Source organism: Mercenaria mercenaria, chromosome 4 (genome assembly GCF_021730395.1).
Source record: "Mercenaria mercenaria strain notata chromosome 4, MADL_Memer_1, whole genome shotgun sequence".
Taxonomy (NCBI): domain Eukaryota; kingdom Metazoa; phylum Mollusca; class Bivalvia; order Venerida; family Veneridae; genus Mercenaria; species Mercenaria mercenaria.
Genome location: NC_069364.1, coordinates 3,185,020 through 3,205,771, shown reverse-complemented (window position 1 = coordinate 3,205,771; position 20,752 = coordinate 3,185,020). Strand labels below are relative to the sequence as shown.

Below are 20,752 nucleotides of genomic sequence, written 5' to 3'. Positions count from 1 at the left end.
CGAACCCCAGTAATTATAGACCGATTGCCCTTACTAGTTGTTTATGTAAAACTCTAGAAAGTATGACCAGTTCTAGGCTAGTTTGGTATCTTGAATCTCAATGCCTAATTACAAACTTTCAAAGCGGTTTTCGCAAGCAGCGCAGCACAACTGATCATCTTGTTCGACTGGAAAATTTTATTCGTGATGCATTTGTTAAAAAAGAGCATCTACTGTCTGTCTTTTTCGATTTAGAAAAAGCCTATGACACTACATGGAAATATGGTATTATGAATGATCTTAACGACTTAGGTTTAAAAGGTCGTCTTCCAATATTTATATCACAATTTTTATCTGATCGCAATTTTAAAGTACGTGTTGGAGATACCCTTTCTGACTCTTTTGAGCAAGAACAGGGAGTTCCACAAGGTTCTATTTTATCTGTTACACTTTTCAGCATCACAATTAATAATATTGTGAAATGTTTGTTACCAGGGACAGTTTTGTTTGTTTGTTTTGGGTTTAACGCCATTTTTCAACAGTATTTCAGTCATGTAACGGCGGGCAGTTACCCTAACAAGTTTTCCTGGATTCTGTACCAGTACAAACCTGTTCTCCGCAAGTAACTGCCAACTTCCCCACATGAATCAGAGGTGGAGGACTAATGATTTCAGACACATTGTTCATTATATGTTGATGATTTTCTGATATGTTATCGTTCAAAAAATATGCGTACAACAGTGTTTGAATAAAGTTCAAACTTGGGCCATGGAAAATGGTTTTAAATTTTCACAATCAAAAACTCAGTGTGTCCACTTTTGTCAATTACGGAAACATTATTGTGACCCTGAGCTTTTCCTAAATGGTACAAAAATACCCGTTGTTGACGAAGCAAAATTTATTGGTGTTATTTTTGATAAAAAGCTTTCTTTTATACCACATATAAAATACTTGAAAGCCAAATGTTTGAAATCATTGAATCTTTTAAAGATAATTTCAAATACAGATTGGGGAGCAGATCGCGAGGTTTTGTTAAGACTTTATAGAGCTTTGATTAGATCCAAGCTAGATTACGGTTGTGTTGTTTATGGTTCAGCCAGAAAATCGTATTTACAAATGTTGGATACTATCCATAACCAAGGTCTTCGTATTGCTCTTGGCGCATTTAGAACATCGCCTGTTGAAAGTTTGTATGTTGAAGCAAACAAACCCTCCCTTTACACGAGACGTGAAAAATTGTCATTGCAATATGCTCTGAGGGTAGCTGCCAACAAATCCAATCCTGCTCATAAAATCATATTTAAACCCAAGTACCAAGATTCGTATGACAGAAAACCAAAACAAATTAAACCTTTTGGATTTCGCATCAACAATTCTATGAAGGAAAATGATTTTGAATTCGATGAAATAAAAGAAAATATAGTTCTGAATACACCACCATAATTTTCCAACAGTTCTTTTTGATATGAAAACCGCCTTGAAAAAGTCTGAAACAAACCCTGAAATATTCAAGTCCAAATATAACGAAATCAAATCGACTTACAAAGATCATTTTCCAATTTATACAGATGGTTCCAAAGATGATTAAAAGGTTGGATGTGCCACCGTCAGCCACCTACATCAATCAAAATTACGTTTGCCAAATAACGCTACATTTTTTTCAGCTGAGGCAAAAGCTATTGATTTGGCCCTTAATTTTATTTCAGAATATAATAAAGAAAAGTTTATCATCTTTTCCGACTCACTTTCAGTATTACAATCAGTTCACAACCGAAATACGGAAAATCCTTTCATTCAAAATATTCTTCTCAGGGTTCATGAATTATCGTTTAAAGAGTCCATCATATTCTGTTGGATTCCTAGCCATGTTGGTATTCATGGAAATGAGGATGCTGATACCGCAGCAAAGAAATTACTCTCATTACAACAATCTAAATTGAAATTACCATATACTGATTTTAGGCCAAATATCAACAAATACATTTTAACGAAATGGCAGTCTTCATGAAACAATGCTTCGTTCAATAAACTTCGTGAAATTAAACCTACTTTAGGTGAATGGCACCAAGGAGACAGATCTGTTCGCAAGGAGGAAGTTGTTCTTTCTCGTTGCCGAATAGGTCATGCTCGGTTGACTCATTCATATCTTCTTAACAATGAAGATCAACCTGAATGTGTACTATGTCAAACAACGCTTACTGTTAAACATGTTTTAATCGACTGTGTAGACTTCGACCCACAACGCAATTCATACTATAATGTTGAATCGTTAAAAGAGTTGTTTGAGCAAATTCCTGCCGACAAAATTTTACAATTTTTGAAACAAATAGGCTTATATCATAAAATCTGAACCTTATTTGATTTTTATTCACACATTTTACACTTTTTTATGTTTGCAGATGATTTTTACACTATATATGTTTATACGTTTTTACTTTTAACAGTTTTATGTATGCTTTACAATTAACGTAATCCATTTAACTTTTTCTCGGCGATATATGACCTTTTTGTGTCGGTTCGCCGTAAAACCCAACTCATTCATTCATTCTTTTAAGTCATCATTAAAAGTTTATTTTCACGTACTTGAAATCAAATCATAGAAAAGATTATAAAACCTCCAGATATCACATTTTATACGTTTTTGGCCTAGATGTTTTACATTCATAGATGGATATTCACACATATAGGCATAAACACTCCCTAAACAAAACAAAACTGCCAAGTGACATGCAACCACTACAACAATGATCAAAGAAAATACTATTCTTAATTAGCATTTTGTCGTTTTTAAGAAACTCAAACAAAACAAGGTATGACATAAAATTACACTAAATGATTTTCAATCGATTTTAAAGACATAACCTGGAAGAATTTTGACGCAATTCGATTCGATCATATTAACCTTCACTTGCCACAAAGAGTAATGAAATCTGATGAATTAACACAGTCAGACAAAAATGTTAAGAGTACAACAAAATATAGCGTGTCCTTTTTGACCTCTGGCATCACCGTTACATTAACCTTGCGCTCTTATAACCAACATCTGTGTAAATATGTCAAAAACGAGGAGTAAAATACGAGGTATTGCCTATCTGACCTTAGAAGACACTGTATAGTCTTTATGCACGGACATAACCGAAAGTTGCGTTCTGCTCATTAACATATGTGCTTTGAATTGAAACTCCTTCAAAGGTTAAAACAATGTAGAGCGGACATTAAACACTGCCTATCTTACCTTTTACCTCATCAGACAACTGGCATGGCCGAAACTCGTAATGTTAAACATTTGAACCAAGTCACTTAAAATACTCAGTGGACAAAACTATATAGAACGAAAACGATATGGACAGACGGACGATTGGACCAAAACAACATGTCCCCAGCAGATACAGGAATGATGCTAATTACAATCAAAGTGCTGAAAGCACTGAAGGACGGTTGTCCTGGAAAGTGGCAAACCACACCGAGCAAAAATGAACATTTGCGTTATACATGTAAATGCTCAAAAGTCACAGTAGAGCTCACTTTAACAATTAGATAAATAACAGTAGGAGGCCCAGGTTTCTATTGTTCCTAGTGGGGCAAAATTGACAGATACAGGCTTCATCACTAGACACCATTGCCACAAAGAAGGTTAAGGGAAAGACTGTACAGTTGTACTCTGTAATATAGGTTTCACTAGGAGGCTTATATATATATTCTTTATATAGGCTAAATTAACCACGTCTACAGCAAACTCGTTTCAAACGTGGTTATAAGAGAAAAGAAAGGACATTGTACATTCTATAAACTTTAATTTAGCAATAAAACAATGTTAGACTAGTTTAAAGTGTTCTAAAATAAAATAGAATTTTCAGTATGAAATCATTTACAAAAAATAGTTTTATGCACTACACACTACTCGGGGCTAACATTCTTAAAGCATCTTTGTTTTTTAATTAATTGTTTTCCTAACTTTGTTTCCTTTCAATTGAGAGAAACTTTAATCACCTGACACCTGTTTAGTAGAGTAATATGCTTGTTTTACATGCTGTTCAATTTTTAGTTGAAACAACTCTTTCTTTCTATGATTTTTTTTTTTGGTGTTTGATTTTTTTCTCTCAAAACGGAAAGCTAATAATTGTATATCCTTAGGACTCCGAGCACATTTTTATGCAATCTCGCAAGGCTAATAATATCTGTCATATGTTTACAAATCGGATAGAAATATCCGTCCCGAGGGCACCTGCGCATTGGTCTTAATGAGGCTTGCCGAATTACCGCCCATGCGCAGGTGGCCGAGGGACGGATATTTCCATCCGATTCGTAAACACATGACTGATATTTTTTCTTGCATACCGTATTTTACAAGTAACAGATATAAATATTTTCTTTGTAGCACTCTTTCTTATAGTAGAGCGCGGGAAATTAACGTCCGTAAGCAGAAGTGACGTCATGATGTTTTGCGTTACGCACACTAACAAAGTTCCACTTTAACTGGAGATTAGCTCTGATCTTTCCCATGTATGATGTTTCTGTGAAAATAGCCGAAATATTGTTGAAATCTAAAAGTAATCCCAAAGAACATAATAAAACTAGAAAATATGTTGCAGGCTATCGTTGATTAATCTGGTGAACATGATAGATCCATCATCGATCTCGTGTAAAGTCGTGAAAATTCCAAATGTAATAGCATTTAGTGCCTTTTAAGTTTAATACAGATAAAATGTAGCTGAAACTTGGACCAAAAACTTGCGCAATATTCAAGATGACGTATTTTTGTGTAAGTTTGCTGTTATATAACCTGTATAATGCGCACATTTTTGTTTTGTACTTGCACTGGGATAGCGCAGATCTACGGAGTGTTCGATCCTCGGGCGGGACGTTTGTTCTCCGTGACGATTTGATGAAAGACATTGCATCTGAAATCATTCGTCCTCCACCTCTTATTCATGTGGGGAAGTTGACAGTTACTTTCAGAGAACAATTTGTACTAATACAGAATCCATGAACACTGGTTTATTCTTAGGTTAGGTGGACTGTACGCCGATACATAACTGAAATACGGTTGAAAAACGGCGTTAAACCCAAGACAAGCAATACATTTTTAGACATACAGTGCAAGAACAACACAATTTCAGCTTTAGAGAGTTTATGTACAGATACGGATCTCGCTAAAGTTATCAGATGCGACCATCAAACAATAGAAATAACGCCTGACCAACTTCGCTAACTAGAGCTAGATACTCCTGTGAAAAAAATCAAAATTCTGTCTGAAAAGAAATTCAAAACAAGAACTTTTTAAAAAGTTATTAATCAGAGATTTACACAGAGAAAAACACTACACTTAGAAATTCTCGAAACCCTATGTTTATTTTTCCAAACTGCTAACAGTCTAGATTTAGGGCTTTTTAAAGGTTTATACTTATCATTTCTTTAGACTAGGGGTGGAATATAAGTTCTCGTTTGTACAGCAACATTTTTTCCCTAAATGTAGATCTAAAACACTGGTCAGTGATTTCTAATAATTTGTGGATGCAATATATGTGAATGGACAGCGTAGTAAAAAAGTGCTTTTCAAACATTTCACGCCTGATAATTTGGAACCCCTCTTTTTATAGTTTGATGAAGATTCTATTCAGACTACTGCATGTATGAAGTTGATCCACATCGAAATCGGAACCAAAACAAAACTGTTTTCGAAACAAGATTATTGCGACAACATTTGCAAACTTCATGTTAAATTCATTAGAAAAAAATAAAACTGGTGAAATTCAAAAAAAAAATTAACATGTTTTCAGTCGGGTTCGATCTTCAAACCTTTGGGGTGTAAAGCGAGCGCGCTACCTCAAAGCTACAGCCCTGCACGATTATGACTGTGAATAAATATGTATATATCTATACATAACTGATTTCAGTTCCGGCAGCATACGTTGAAAATCAAGATAAATCAAAGAAATATAAAATAAATCTTTTTATAGCTCTTTGTGTAAGTATACCGGGCACTGTTTTTTGTGGGCAGCGAAGCGTGACCACAGATTTACCATACCACAAAATTACGGTCAAAATTCTTACCCGAAACCGAAGAACAAGTAGTTCCATGTCCTCCATAAATTTTACGTAATTCAAGTCTGTTAACTTTCAGAAAGCTTCTGAGATTCAACTTTATCAAAAAATGCACTGCTTAAGTACAAATTTGTCGTAATCTATATTTAATAACAAAAACAACGCGTATGAAAATGATCATGCTTGCTTTGATCACGTGACCAAAATAAACTATAAATAACCTACAAAAAATCTATATAATCGGTATTAAAACCAAGTTGCGTCTTTTGTAAACGTTTTGAATTAAAGCTCAGTTCCTGCTAGAAAAGTTAATCAAAATTTTATTATTATAACAACACCAAAGAGCTTGTTTTTGTCATTTGATCAGAAAACATCTAAGTAGCACGGTGTGCGTTCTATTTTCGGATAAAATTGCACCCGTGTATCCGTTGAACTTTGTTGCATAGAAATAGGTTTATGAAAAGATATAGATCTATTGCATGAAATCAACAGAAGAGGTGTTATCCTATTTATTTTTCATAGAGAAAGGTACTGTCCTTTCATAATATTTACGTAAATAATTTTTATTTGCACGACTTAGGAAAATAATTGCAGCAGTAACGGAGGGGGCGAAAAATTCGTACCTATTTCCCGAAAATACGAACGTATGCACTTCAGTTTGATTTAATATTACATTCCAGCTTGTGTTTGTAATTGCCATACCATTAAAGGGTTAATTAATTAGAAAGAAACATTATTTTTAACAAATTCGCCTTTTAATCGCCGATTAATTTGCGGGTGTTTTCGTCCCCAAATATTCACGTTCTGGCGTACGATTTCTTCTCGCATAATTATACAATAGCGGGATTCGGAAGACTGCAATGAAATCATTTTAGATCATTCAAACTAAGTTAGAAAAATTTCAGTTTTCAATATTTGAATTTGAACAATATTATTCGCAAAAAGATCCTTTGGAAGCAGCCAAGAAGAATAATAGCAGACTCGGTTTGATTAAGTCTGTTCATGAGAGGTAATGAAATGTGCACCCTAGCGCCGGCTTAAGCAGAACTCTATTACACATATGTTGAATGGACTCCATGATCCCAAAGGACCAAATTTAACAACACTAAAACATGCATATTGTCAGGAATATAAAGCATATTATATTAATCTACAGCTGAAAAATGACTGAATGCAACCCGAAGATCATGATGTGTGCCGATATTGTAGATAGTAGTAATTGTTTTGGTTGTTTAAAATTGAATGAAACATTTAATTCATTCAATTTTAAATATTCTTTTATGGTTGCTTTTAGTGCTTTTAGTTTAAGAACTATTCTGAAGTGTCTTTTATCTATGTAATTTATGTATAATATATTCATAGCCTGCTAATACCAAGATGAGATGTCATTTGAAAAAAAAAAAATAAAAAAATTACCTGTCAATGTCACAGGGGCCTGAATATGAAAACCCGTTTCTGATCAATAACTTGAGGACCACTTGATCCAGAATGTCAAAACTTCATAGGATGATTGGACATGTTGAGTAGATGAACCCTATTGATTTTTGAATCACTTGATCAAAAGTTAAGGTCACAGGATCCAGAACTTTGAAAACAGCTTCCAACCAATAACTTTAGAATCATTGACCCAGAACCTTCAATAACGATGATAGGAATTACAATGTCGATGACCCTTAATGTTCTGGGGTCACTTGACTTAAAGGAAAGGTCACAGAGGCATGAAGATGGAAAAACTCTTTCTGGATCAATAACTTGAGAATCACTTGACCCAGAATATTGAAACTTCATAGGATGAATGGACATGCAGAATAGGTGACCCCTGTTGATTCTGAACTCACCCGATCGACGATCAAGGTCACAGGGGCCTGAACATGCAACACGGTTTACTTGAGAACCATTTGACCCAGAATTTTGTAACATCATACGGTGATTGGACATGCCAAGTAGATGATCTCTATTGCAGCCAAACATCTGTCTTTCGCTCCTATCCTCTATTGACTTCTTGCCCATTACGACTATGCATTGGTGGACTAGGGAGACACGGGCATCTTCTAATTTGAAATTTAATTGCCCTCACTCGAAGGAGGAGGGGTATATTGTAAATATTAATGTTTGATAATGGATGTTGGTCGGTCTGAAGACAAATCAGTTTCCGGATGATAACTGGAGAACCCTTGGGCCTAGGAGCATGAGATCGGGAGATTTGTCATGACCAGCAAATGACCGCTACTGGTTTTAAGTTCATTAAGTCAAATGTCAATATCACATTGACAATAGAACTTTTTTGCCAGAAAACTAGATTATGCTTTGGTCTAAGATCAAATTTGATACGGAGGTCATTTAAAACTGGTAAATGACCCATGATTATAGATTTACGATCGATACGTTAAATGCCCAGCAGGCAGTGACCAAATAATTTCTGTTCCTTGTCAGTTAATTCATGCAAATGTTCTGCAAGCTCTTGTTATAACTAGAATCTCCAAACAACACATAGTTATCAATTAGTCCATGACCTTTGCTCACATTTACTGTTATTCCCCTTGTTCCAGAAAAACCAGGATGTTTCCCATTGATTTGTTGAAAAAATATTTATAATTCAAAAACGATTTTGAGCAAAACTAACCAAACCTCACAAAATTTTCAATAAGCACACGAGCTTTGCTCATATATTATTTTACCCCCTCTGACGGAGTAAAAGCAGAGTTTTATCCCTTGATTTGGTAAAAGAAAGGTTGAAAATGCTTATTAATCAAAAGTAGTTTAACTAGAATCACCAAACTTAAGCTAACTGTTCATGCCTATTACCAGAAGCTGTCAACCGCTGCCCACATCAGTCCTCTCAGTGCTTTGATTTAATTATCAAACACTCATTTACATTGTTATTCACAGTTCAAAAGAATAAGCGGGTCGCTATAATCATCCGTAATTGGCGTAAACTGCAAGCGTCTATTGACTCCGATTCAAACAAACATAATACTGTTAAAGTATTGAACTAGTTTATTTCAACGGGTTTTCGAAATCACAGGAGTAATAAAAAATCAAAAGATTTTCCCCGTATGTATATTATTGGAGGGGAAAGATGCATTTGTACAGGCCGGTATGTCTTCAACAACAATATGGCGTCTTCCTTGGCAATGAAGCGAAGAAGGGGGTCATGTGACCCGTCATGTGGTCAGTTTTGGCGCGATCTTTTTGCATTAGAGCAATACTGGGCTATTGGCCTTTGGAAATTTATATAGATACACCAATTCGATATCTAACGTTTTCTATGCATCACAATGCATATTCCTACGACCAAAATCAATAAATAAAAGGACAACTTTTAATACAACTGTTTTGTTACAATATTTTGGTAGCTCTATATCACTCTTGATAATAGATCTAATTTTGCAGACTCGCATTTTTTCAAGGCGACTCATGAAGGGAACTATTTTATTTCAACGGAGTTTTACTAGATCTTGAAGTGATTAAAAAATGGATTAAGCGAAAATATCGTCTATGTAAATTTTTGTGTAGGGGTGGAGAAGGTGGTGGGTGGGGGGGGGGGGGGGAGTGTGGTTGCACTGGCCGGTTTGTCTTCGACAACCGTCCAATAAGAATAAAAGCGATGATATCAGTTCTTCAAAAGTCTAACATTCAAACGGCAATAACCTCCAATCAAATAAATAAAAACAAAAATAAAATAAAACAAGAGCTGTCAATATTGGTGACAAATGCCCCCGAAATAGGCCCAAGAATGCCACAGTTGTATGCGCAAAAAATCACATATCATTTTGTGACCTTGACCTAAGAGGCCTCGGTCAAAAGTGTGACTGACACATCTTCTCAATATGGTTAACATTTGTATCAAATCATTTCCAAATCCCGTGTTAAATAGCAGAGTTATGGACCAGATAAGGAACACCTTTGACTTCTAAGTGTGACCTTGACCTTTGAGCTAGGGGTCTGGGTCTGGGATCTCATCATAGGGAACATTTATGCCAAGTAATTTCAAAATCCCTTCATCATTGAGTTATGGACCGGACAAGAAAAAGACCATGTTAACCTTTGACCTCTAAGTCTGACCTTGACCTTGGAGCTAGGGGCCTGGGTCTTGCTCATGACACGTCGTCTCATTATGAGGAACATTTATGCCAAGTAATTTTAAAATCCCTTAATGAATGGCAGAGTTATGGACCGGACACCAAACAAACCCTGTTAACCTTTGACTTGTAAGTGTGACCTTGACCTTGGAGCTAGGGATATGGGTCTTGCGCATAACACATCGTCTCATTATGGTAAACAGTTATGTCAAGTTGTTTCAAAATCCCTTCATGGATGGCAGAGTTATGAACCGGACACGAAACAGACCATGTTAACCTTTGACCTCTAAGTGTGACCTTGACCTTGGAGCTATGGGTCTGGGTCTTGCGCATGACATATCGTCTCATTATGGTGAACATTTATGCCAAGTGTTTTCAAAATCCCTTGGATGGAAGAGTTACAGCCCGGACAAGAATTTACCGGACGCACAGAGTCACGCACGGACGGACGGGCAGTGCGATTTTAATATGCCCACCTTCAGAGGCATAAAAACAACGTTTACACGGAATGTAAATGGATATTGATACTAAACGGAGTTCAGATACAAGAACAAAACGGTAAATGTGGCAGAAAAACAAAGACAAAGATCCACGTTTAAAGAACAAGAAAATCCTTTAGCAAGGTATATGTAGGCATATACACAAAAAAGATATATGGAAAATATATTAAAAAAACATGTTATAACTCGGTTAAAAACTATCCAGTTACCTACAATGTATAAGGAAAAATATGATTCTGTCATCATTCCTTTTTTGGCAAAGTTGAATATAAATGTTGGCTTTTGGACAAACGTAAACACAGGAAATTAAAGAACTTATGCTTTCCAAGATTACAGTAAGTAACTAAGTAACTTATATCGCTATCTTGAAATTTAATAGACCAAAGTAACACCTGGGATTTATCAAGCTATTGTACAGTTATACTTGTCATCTCATTAACTACTTTTTTACGATGTTGTTGCAGCATCAGTGACTTACTATTTCTTTTCTGTCAGTAATAGTACTTCACATCAGTATATGACGAGAGACTTGTTATCATATCTTCGTTCAGTCTGAGAGCGTCATCTGCCATCGAATCCAAAATTTTCAACAACATCGTAACAGTGACGCCATACGAAACAGTTCCGGATATAATGGAACCAAGTATCGGTATTCCGAATTTAACGGCATTTTCAGCAGCTTCGTCAATTGTGATGGTCGCGGCAATTTGCGCTACATTTTGAAAATATTTGTCTTTTATCATTTTTGCGTATTGCGGGTTGTGTTTCAGTAAAGCATCTTCTGTAAGTCCAAACTGTCTCTTGTATTCTTCCGTTTCTTCTAATATTAGAGCTGTATCAATAGCTGCACCTAAACCCGGAAGAGGAACCGCGCCACCTAGCGCAGATGCTAAAGAAATGACAAAGATTCTTTTTCCTAGGGCATTCTTTTTGGCTAGGATAACTTCCTTAGTCATAACTGTTAGAGAAAGTGCCAAGGCTTCTCGTTTTTTTTCAGGCAGTTGGTTCAGTAATGTATCAACGAGCCTCCCGAAGTCGTACTTTGCAATGTCGTAATTTTCGATCAGAAATACAGAAGGATGTTTAAATTTAGCTGTTTCCAGTTTGCCAGTGCAGTCGTCACGAATTTTTGCGACAACATCCCTTTCGTGTGCTTTTGGATCAGTCATTCGCGCATTATAAACATCAACGCCGACTTTTGTGCGGATAAAGTAGAACGTCTTATTTTGAGTTCTTACTTGATTTGCTAACCACAGATCATTTTCAGTGAACCTCCCACATGTAAGTATGAGAAAAAAATCGTATTTCTCAAACCCTATTGCTTTCAAGTAATTCTTCTTGGGGTAATTGGGTGTTCCTACTCCCGGCATATCCCAAAATACAAAGCTTTCGTTTCTGGGATGAGGGTAACACGTGACTTTTGATGTTGTTTCAGTTACACCAACTTCAGCGAACCCTTTTTGCCCCTTCTTTATGCCGCGCAATGCATTTATGAAACTTGATTTACCAACTCCGGAGCTTCCAGTTAGGGCAATATGTAATGGAATATTTTTCCACTCATTATTTCTAGCTTCTAAATACTCTTTTACCTTTGAAATACCACCCTGTGCTGCGGTTTCCATTCTTTTTTTTTCATTGGCAGATAAACCCGGTCCAGAATAGGAATCTCTGAAGAGTTTGTTTGTTTTCGGTTTAACGCCATTTCTCAACTGTGTTTTATTCATGTAACGGCGGGAATCTCTGAAGAGAGAGGATGAGAGTTAACATTCTTTCTTTTATATTTCACTAGTCTGGCTACCGACTAGATAATCCTTGCTTTAAAAAAAAAATCTGTTATATATTCTGATCATGTCTTCATAAATCCTGGCTCTGATTTGATAAGGCAGTCTGAACGACAGCTAAATCCCCCGCCACTGCTATGGATAGTGAAAGGGTAAACCTTTGATTTTAGCTGTGACCTTGACCTTGAACTGACATGGCTGACTCATGAATTCTGCACAATGTCGTGATGAGGTAATCATTTGACCAAAGTTTCATGAAAATCCTTCAAGGGGTTTAGGAGATATAGAGCTGAAACCTTTGACCTTCAGTTGTGACCTTGACCTTGAGTTGGCATGGCTGACTCATGAGTTCTTGATGAGGTGATCATCTGACCCAAGTTTGATGAAAATCCTTCAAGGGGTTAAGGAGATACAGAGTGGACACCAAATGGAAGGCTCAAATCTTCGACCCTTAGTTGTAACCTTGACCTTGAGCTGGCATGGTTGACTCATAATTTCTGCACATCGTTCTGATGAGGTTATCATTTGACCCAAGTTTTATAAAATTCCTTCAAGGGGTTTAAGAGATAAGGAGTGGACACCAAATGGAAGCTCAAACCTTTGACCTTGAGTTGTGACCTTGACAATGAGCCGGCATGGCTGACTCATGGGTTCTGCACATTGTCTTGATGAGCTGATCATTTGACCCAAGTTTTATAAAATTCCTTCAAGGGGTTTAGGAGATATAGAGCGGACACAAAATGGCAGGCTTAAACCTTTGACCTTGAGTTGTGACCTTGAACTTGAACCGACAAGGCTGATTCATGCGTTTTTCACATCGTCTTGATGAGGTAATCATTTGACTCAAGTTTCATGAAAATCCTTCAAGGGGTTAAGGAGATATGGACCGGACACGATTTTGTTACGGACGGAAGGGCGGACGGAAGGACGGTCGCAGACCATTCCTATAATCCCTTAAAAAAGACAAATGACATAATTATACAAAATTTGAATAGCCTCAGGAGTTATCTCGTGTGAACAAAACAAAGGGTCTGAACACAGACTAATATTCACCGATACTTACGGACGCAAGATATGTTAGTCAACAGTAAAAATTCTTATAATCGTGGATATTTCAAACAGTCTGCGGTGAAACGAGGAAGGGTGGAATCTGAACGGTGTGAAGAAACTAACAGCAAATGTATGTGTGTAAAGCATATGGAGGCCGAACGGAGTCAAGAGTATCATACTTCAAGTCTTTTATATCCAGTTTAATCTTTACTCTGTTATTTAATATCCAATCTTCCGTTCTTTTTACGTACTTATTCTGTTAACTGATAAATATGGTTACCAGAGGCAATTCCTTGAAATACTTACAAACCATCTCATATGACGATGTAATACGACGTATACTTAAAGGTCTAATAACCATGCATATAATCATATTGAAAACAAGAGGACCATCACGGCTCTATATCGCTCACATGAGTTTGATAGCTTGGTTGAACAAATTTCCTTGCTAATGCATCAAAAACAAACAAAAAATAGTTGAGAAGGTCATGGTAAAGATTCTTTAAGATAAGTACTGAAATCTGTTAAAAAAACCATACAGGTGGTCCAAATCCCTTTGCTGTGGCTTCAAAAAACAAGAAAGTAGGTCAGTAGGTCAGGGTTGATAATATTTAAGATGAGTATTGAAATCTGTATCAAAAGTTCTACATGTGGTCCAAATTTCAATGCTGTATCTTCAAAAACAAGCAAGTAGGTCTGAAGGTCAAGATTAAAAGACTATTCAAAATGAGTATTGACATCTGTATAAAAATATACATGTTGTCCAAATTTCAATACTGTAACTACAAAAACGAAAAAGTAGGTCAGTAAGTCACGATTAAGACTATTCAAGATGAGTATTGAAATCTGTATCAAACATTACACATGTGGTCCAAATCTTTTTGCTGTAGCTTCAACAACAAGATAGTAGGTCAGTAGGTCAGGGCTAAGAAAATTAAAAATGAGTATTGAAATCTTTATTGAAAGTTATTGACGTAGTCCAAATTTCTATGCAGTTAAAATCGGTGTACAAAACTGTATATGTCATCCAAGTTTCAAGGCTGTATCTTAAACAATAAAAAAGTAGGTCAGTAGGTCATGGTCACAGTCAAGTGACCCCTAATTGCTTGGGGTCATCAGGTAATTATAATTAAACAGTCTAGGAAATATGATCAGGTAATTTTTAAAGTATTTTTTCCTATATAACTAAAACAAGTGACACCCGGGATGGGACCTTCCCCACCCCCTGGGGCATAATTTGAACAATCATGAACCACTTGGCAATGCCACATACCAAATATCAAAGGCTAATCCTTTAACTTTCAGACAAGAACATTTTCCTATACAAGTCTATGTAAAACTTGGGACCCCCAGGGCAGGGCCTCTTTTCATCCCAGGGTAATAATTTGAACAATCTTGGAGAGGACCATAAGGCAATGCTACATGCCAAATATCAAAGGCCTAGGTCTTGTGGTTTCAGACAAGAAGTATTTAAAGACTTTTCCTATATAAGTCTATGTAAAACTTGGGATCCCCTTGGTGGGGCCTCTTTTCACCCCAGGGTCATAATTTGAATAACCTTATTAGAGGACTTCTAGGCAATGCAATATACCAAATATCAAAAGCCTAGGCAATGCAATATACCAAATATCAAAGCCTAGGCCTTGCAGTTTCGACAAGAAGAATTTTAAAGTTTTTCCTATTCAAGTCTATTTAAAACTTTAGACCCCCGGTACAGGGCCTCTTTTGACACTGGGTAATAATTTGAACAATCTTGGTAGAGGACCACAAGGCATTGCTACATGCCAAATACCAAAGGCTTAGATTTTGTTGTTTAAAACAAGAAGATTATTCAGTTTTTTTTCATATATAACTCTAAGTAAAATTTGGGATCCCGGGGCGGGGCCTCTTTTCAATCCAGGGGCATAATTTGAACAAACTTCATAGAGGACTATTAGATGATGTTACATGCAAAGCACTGAGGCTCTACGCTTCGTGGTTTTGGACAAGAAGATTTTCAAAGTTTTCCCTATATAAGTCAATGTAAACCAGGTGACCCCCAGGGCGGGGCCATATTTGACCATAGGAGGATAACTTGAACAATCTTGGTAGAGGACCACTAGATGCATATGATGCTACACGCAAAATATCAAAGCCTTATTTTTAAGAATATTTTTAAAGTTTTTCCTTTCGGTTGCCATGGCAACCAGAGTTCTGTATGGAATTCTATTCTTTGAATAATTTTTTAAGAAGACTATCCAAGGGACATCCCTGTGAAGTTTCATCAAAATTGGCCTGGTGGTTTAGGAGGAGATATTGTTTAAAGGAAAGTGTGGACGGACGACGGACGCCGGACGGAGAGCGATCACAATAGCTCACCCTTTGCTTCAGGTGAGCTAAAAAACCAATACATTTGTACTAAGATATACAAATATCAGCTGTATTGAATCAGGCTATTTTCACGGAAAGACCATCATGTAAATAGTATCTGCATGTACATCACAAATTATTTAATTGCATCATTTAGAACATTAGTTTTCAACATTAAACATATTAAACAAAAATAGGTTATAACGTTTCATACTTCTTTGACGTCTCTATCGGCTCAGGAATTACATTACATGCACCTGTCATAGTCGTGCATGTGGTTCTCGTCTCTCTATATAAGTTTAATTTATTCAGATTATCCACTGCCTTTCTCTCCGTACCTGTATGCGATAAAAATGATAATATGTGAGGAGTAATGTTTAATAAAATATATCAATCAAAGTACTGAAAGTACAGAAAGGATGGCTACCACAAAACACTGGATGAAATCTGTGCGGGAAAGATGTTTGCAAAATCTTAGATATTATGGGTTTTCCATATCAAACTAAGGCGATCATAGGGTATTGATGTGATGAACCATCTTGATTAACTTGTGAAGGTAGTGTAAGGATATTACGGACTACAGATGGTGAAAAAATACACTGTGTTTGCTTCATTGGGGATAACATAATTAGTGAGTGAGAGAAACGGCACATAATGCTCACTTGGGAATCTGAAACCACAAAAATTAATATCTTACAAAATAGTCAGGTTCCGAGAACGTAATCCAATCAAACCACATAGGATAATGAACGAAATTTATAGTTTGTTCGAGAAACGTAGTTTATCAAAATTAAACCATGGTTTAAGGTCGATATATTAGGATTTAAAAAATCAACCATGAATTTCGGATGTGAACATGCGCTTACGAATCTTGAACCCCTGTATTGTTTATGATCTAGAACCATAGTTTACAGACGCGACTTGTATGGCAATCGTCCAATAATTACATGAACCCAGGTTCACAGTCGAAAAACTAGGATTCACGATTGATAAACTAGGTTATTCAAACTTAACAGCATGTAAACCTATTCTTTCGAGCGAAAACAAAGGATAACGTCCTAAACCATAGTTCACACTCGTAAACATATGTCCACGTTTGTAAACCCAAGTTAAAGTTCAAACGAGCAACCTAGTTTATCGAACGTAAACATGGATTCAGCATAAACTATGGTTTACACCTGTTGTCCTATGTTTTCCCACGAAAGTATATATAAATATCGATAATCCTAGTTTTTCGACCAAAAATATAATTATTAAATTGCCGTGAACCATTGTTTATGGGCGTGAACCTATGTTTACGACCATGAACTTGAGTTTACGAGATGAACCCTAGTTTACGAACGTGAACCTAGGTTTACGTTAGTAAAATTGGTTTCTCGAACAAAACTATAATTTTTGGTCGTAATCCTATTTTCACGAGCCAGAACTTATGTTTGCGGTCGTAAACCCATTTTCACGGTCGTAAACTCAAGTTCTCGATCGTTAACATATGTTCACGTTCATAAACTGGTTTACACTCGTGAACCCTTGACTACGCCCGTAAACATAGGTTCACACTCATGAACTTAGATTAACGACCGAAATTCATAATTCAGTAGAAAAAAAGCTAGTTTAAACCTAGGTTCATGGGCGTTAACTATGGTCACCGCCCGTTATCTTATGTTTCGCTTGAAAATGTCGGTAAGTATTCGAAAAACTTGGTTTTACGTTCGAAAAACCTAGTTTGTCGATTGTTGACTCTAGTTTTTCGATCATGAAACTGGGTTCACGTTATTATTGGGCAATTGTCGTGCCATATCCGTTTATAGATGTTTATAAAGAAGCAATAATAAACATTGAGGGACATAATATCATATAAAGTATAAAGGTAGCAAACACAACATCTATACTTCGATATGCAACCCCCTCCCCACCTACACACATACACAAACACATTTATGAATGTATGAACATTGATCAGATGGGGTGATTTTCTTGTCGGTATGAGGGAATACCACTATAAACCGGACTGTTAATGATAATGGTCTAGTCCTGTTCCTTCCCTAATACGATAATTAGGAAAATTGCCGGACCCGTAATAGTGTACCTCCCTTTTTTTGAAAAGTATTCAATTCCTACCATAGGCTGTTTTAACTAATTTTTTCAGGAAGGCGTAGGTTCAAGCACCACTAGGACCAATCTTTGTTCATTATATTTCTTCTTTCTATTAAGAAAAACTGTTGCTTTTTTTACAATACTTATTATCATTGATTTGTCGTACAAAAGCTGATATTTTTCATTTGATTAGCCATTTCTTGCTGTGTAAATTGAATTTAACATGAAGAGTGAATGTTTAGACGTCTTTGAAAATACTTTGTTACATTTTGCATAAGTTCTTGATTTTGCATCTATTCTTTAGTTTACAAAGTTTGGAAGAAATGTAGGCAGGTTTTAGGCAGGTTTTACTTCTGCCCTATGGTTCTTTTTGAATATAGAGAGCAAGGCTATAATTCTTAAAAGTTGGAGCTTAATTTCTGTCCGATTAAATTCTCTTACTCGAGGCTCCCAAGAAAAATTGTTATCGACAATTTTATTTTGTGTTTTATAATTGTTACGTAATACTTTGAGGTTTCATTTAGAAACACACGAGGTAAAATGACTTCTCTGCGATCGTTTTGCGCAATGCCTATCACTCTGAAACTTGTCTCTGTTTCAGCTGGAGGAAAAAACATAATTTATACAAGATTTACAAATAAAAGAAACAATCAAACAACAACGACACAGTAAAAGCCGTTTAAAGATGCAACACAGAGCGAAACAGTGTTAAATTCAGGACTGTATCAATTAATGCATTTGTTAAACATTACCGTTACGGGTACAGTATCTTAATAGAACCTGAAATACAGCTGAAAACGTGTGTTTAAACAAAAATCGCTTATATCTACGCCCTTTTAACAAAATGGTGACAAGGCACTTTTTGCAATATATCTTTCAGCATTCGCAAGAATCTTTCTAAAATGAATTTAGTATAGAAATAGCAAAAAAGAAAAAAAGACAGAATGAATAAAATATATAGCATGGTCACTCTTTAGACATACAACTCGTAGAATATGGTCATTTGTTCCTTCTCACGTTACTGGTCATAATGCAGATATTCGGTCCAAAATGTGCTTCCGTGGTGTAGTCGAAAGAAGTCCCTAATAAATAGATCCTATTTTTTCCATTTTTCACCCATTTGCGCGTAAATCGGGGGCCAAATGGGCATTATTTCACTCGTGGAATGAATTCTACATAAAATAGGACACTTTTCGTGCTCATATTTGCATGTTTTCGAGTTGTTTACTTGAAAACGAAAGTAGGGTGTTTATTCTGCGGACCGCTTTCTGAAATGCGGCAATATGAGGGTACCTGACTTCAGTTGACTTGCATTTCACTGCATACTATTCAACACCCCTTTTTCTTTTCATTTTCTTGAAGCAAATGTATGGATATCTTGTGGAAAATAGGTCTACGACGGACTGAAAATCTAGAAACTGTAACAAGAGGGCCATGATGGCCCTATATCGCTCACCTGTTATCATTGCACTTGAGGACAAGAAGGTCCTCAGAAAAAATATCTAAGTCCAAAGGACAGGAACAACAAAGGGAAGGACTTTAACCAAAAAAAAATCTTACAAGGTATAGATATGTTAAAAAACACCTAAAAATTGGAGGTACCATCCATGTTGTACCACAGAAAACTGGTCTCGTGTTTTCCCTACGGCCAATAATAAAAAAGTTACTAAAATAAGCTATTTATAGTAATGTAAAAGGGAAGTTATTAAAACAAGAGGACCATGATGGTCCTGAATCGCTCACCTCTTCCCACATGACCCAGTTTTGAGTATGACGTCGTTTTTTCTATTATTTGACATAGTGACCTAGTTTTGAACTTGACCTAGGTATTATCAAGATAAAAATTCTGACCAATTTTCATGAAGATCCATTGAAAAATATGGTCTCTAGAGAGGTCACAAGGTTTTTCTATTATTTGACCTATTGACCTAGTTTTCGAAGGTATGTGACCCTGTTTTAAATTTTACCTAGATATCATCAAGGTGAACATTCTCACCAATTTTCATGAAGATCTCATGAAATATATGGCCTCTAGAGAGGTCACAAGGTTTTTCTATTTTTATACCTACGGGCCTAGTTTTGGACCGCACGTGACCCAGTTTTGACCCAGTTTCGAAACTGACCGAGATATCATCAAGGTGAACATTCAGATCAATTTTCATGAAGATCCATTGAAAAATGTGGCCTCTAGAGAGGTCAAAAGATTTTAATAATTTTAGACCTACTGACCTAGTTTTTTATCGCAGTTGACCTAGTTTCAAAGTTGACCTAGATATCATCAAGATGAACATTCAGACCAACTTTCATACAGATCCCATGAAAAGTATGGCCTCTAGAGAGGTCACAAGGTTTTTTTTATATTATTTGACCTACTGACCTAGTTTTTTAAGGCACGTGACCCAGTTTCAAACTTGACCTAGATATCATCAAGGTGAACATTCAGATCAATTTTCATGAAGATCCATTCACAAGTATGACCTCTAGAGAGGTCACAAGGTTTTTCTATTTTTAGACCTACTGACCTAGTTTTTGACCGCAGTTGAACTAGTTTCAAACTTGACCTAGATATCATCAAGATGAACATTCAGACCAATTTTCATACAGATCCCATGAAAAATATGGCCTTTAGAGAGGTCACAAGGTTTTTTTTTATTATTTGACCTACTGACCTAGTTTTTAAAGGCACGTGACCCACTTTCGAACTTGACTTAGATATCATCAAGATAAACATTCATACCAACTTTCATACAGATCCAATGAAAAATATGGCCTCTACAGAGGTCACAAGGTTTTTCTATTATTTGACCTACTGACCTAGTTTTTGAAGGCACGTGACCCACTTTCAAACCTAACCTAGATATCATCAAGATAA

The 20,752-nt window shown here is 36.2% G+C and overlaps 1 protein-coding gene across 1 annotated transcript in view; it reads right to left on the bottom strand.

Annotated features, from left to right (window-relative positions):
• Positions 1-10,728: 10,728 nt before the first annotated feature.
• LOC123553166 (uncharacterized) overlaps positions 10,729-20,752 on the bottom strand; it is a 34,732-nt gene continuing 24,708 nt past the window's right edge. Inside the window, exons 10-11 of the mRNA XM_045342909.2 lie at positions 16,001-16,124; positions 10,729-12,346 (exon numbers count right to left, since the gene is read on the bottom strand). Of these exons, the coding sequence (XP_045198844.2) occupies positions 11,098-12,346; positions 16,001-16,124 (1,373 nt within the window). The 3' untranslated portion in view covers positions 10,729-11,097. The remainder of the gene's footprint in view (positions 12,347-16,000; positions 16,125-20,752) is intronic.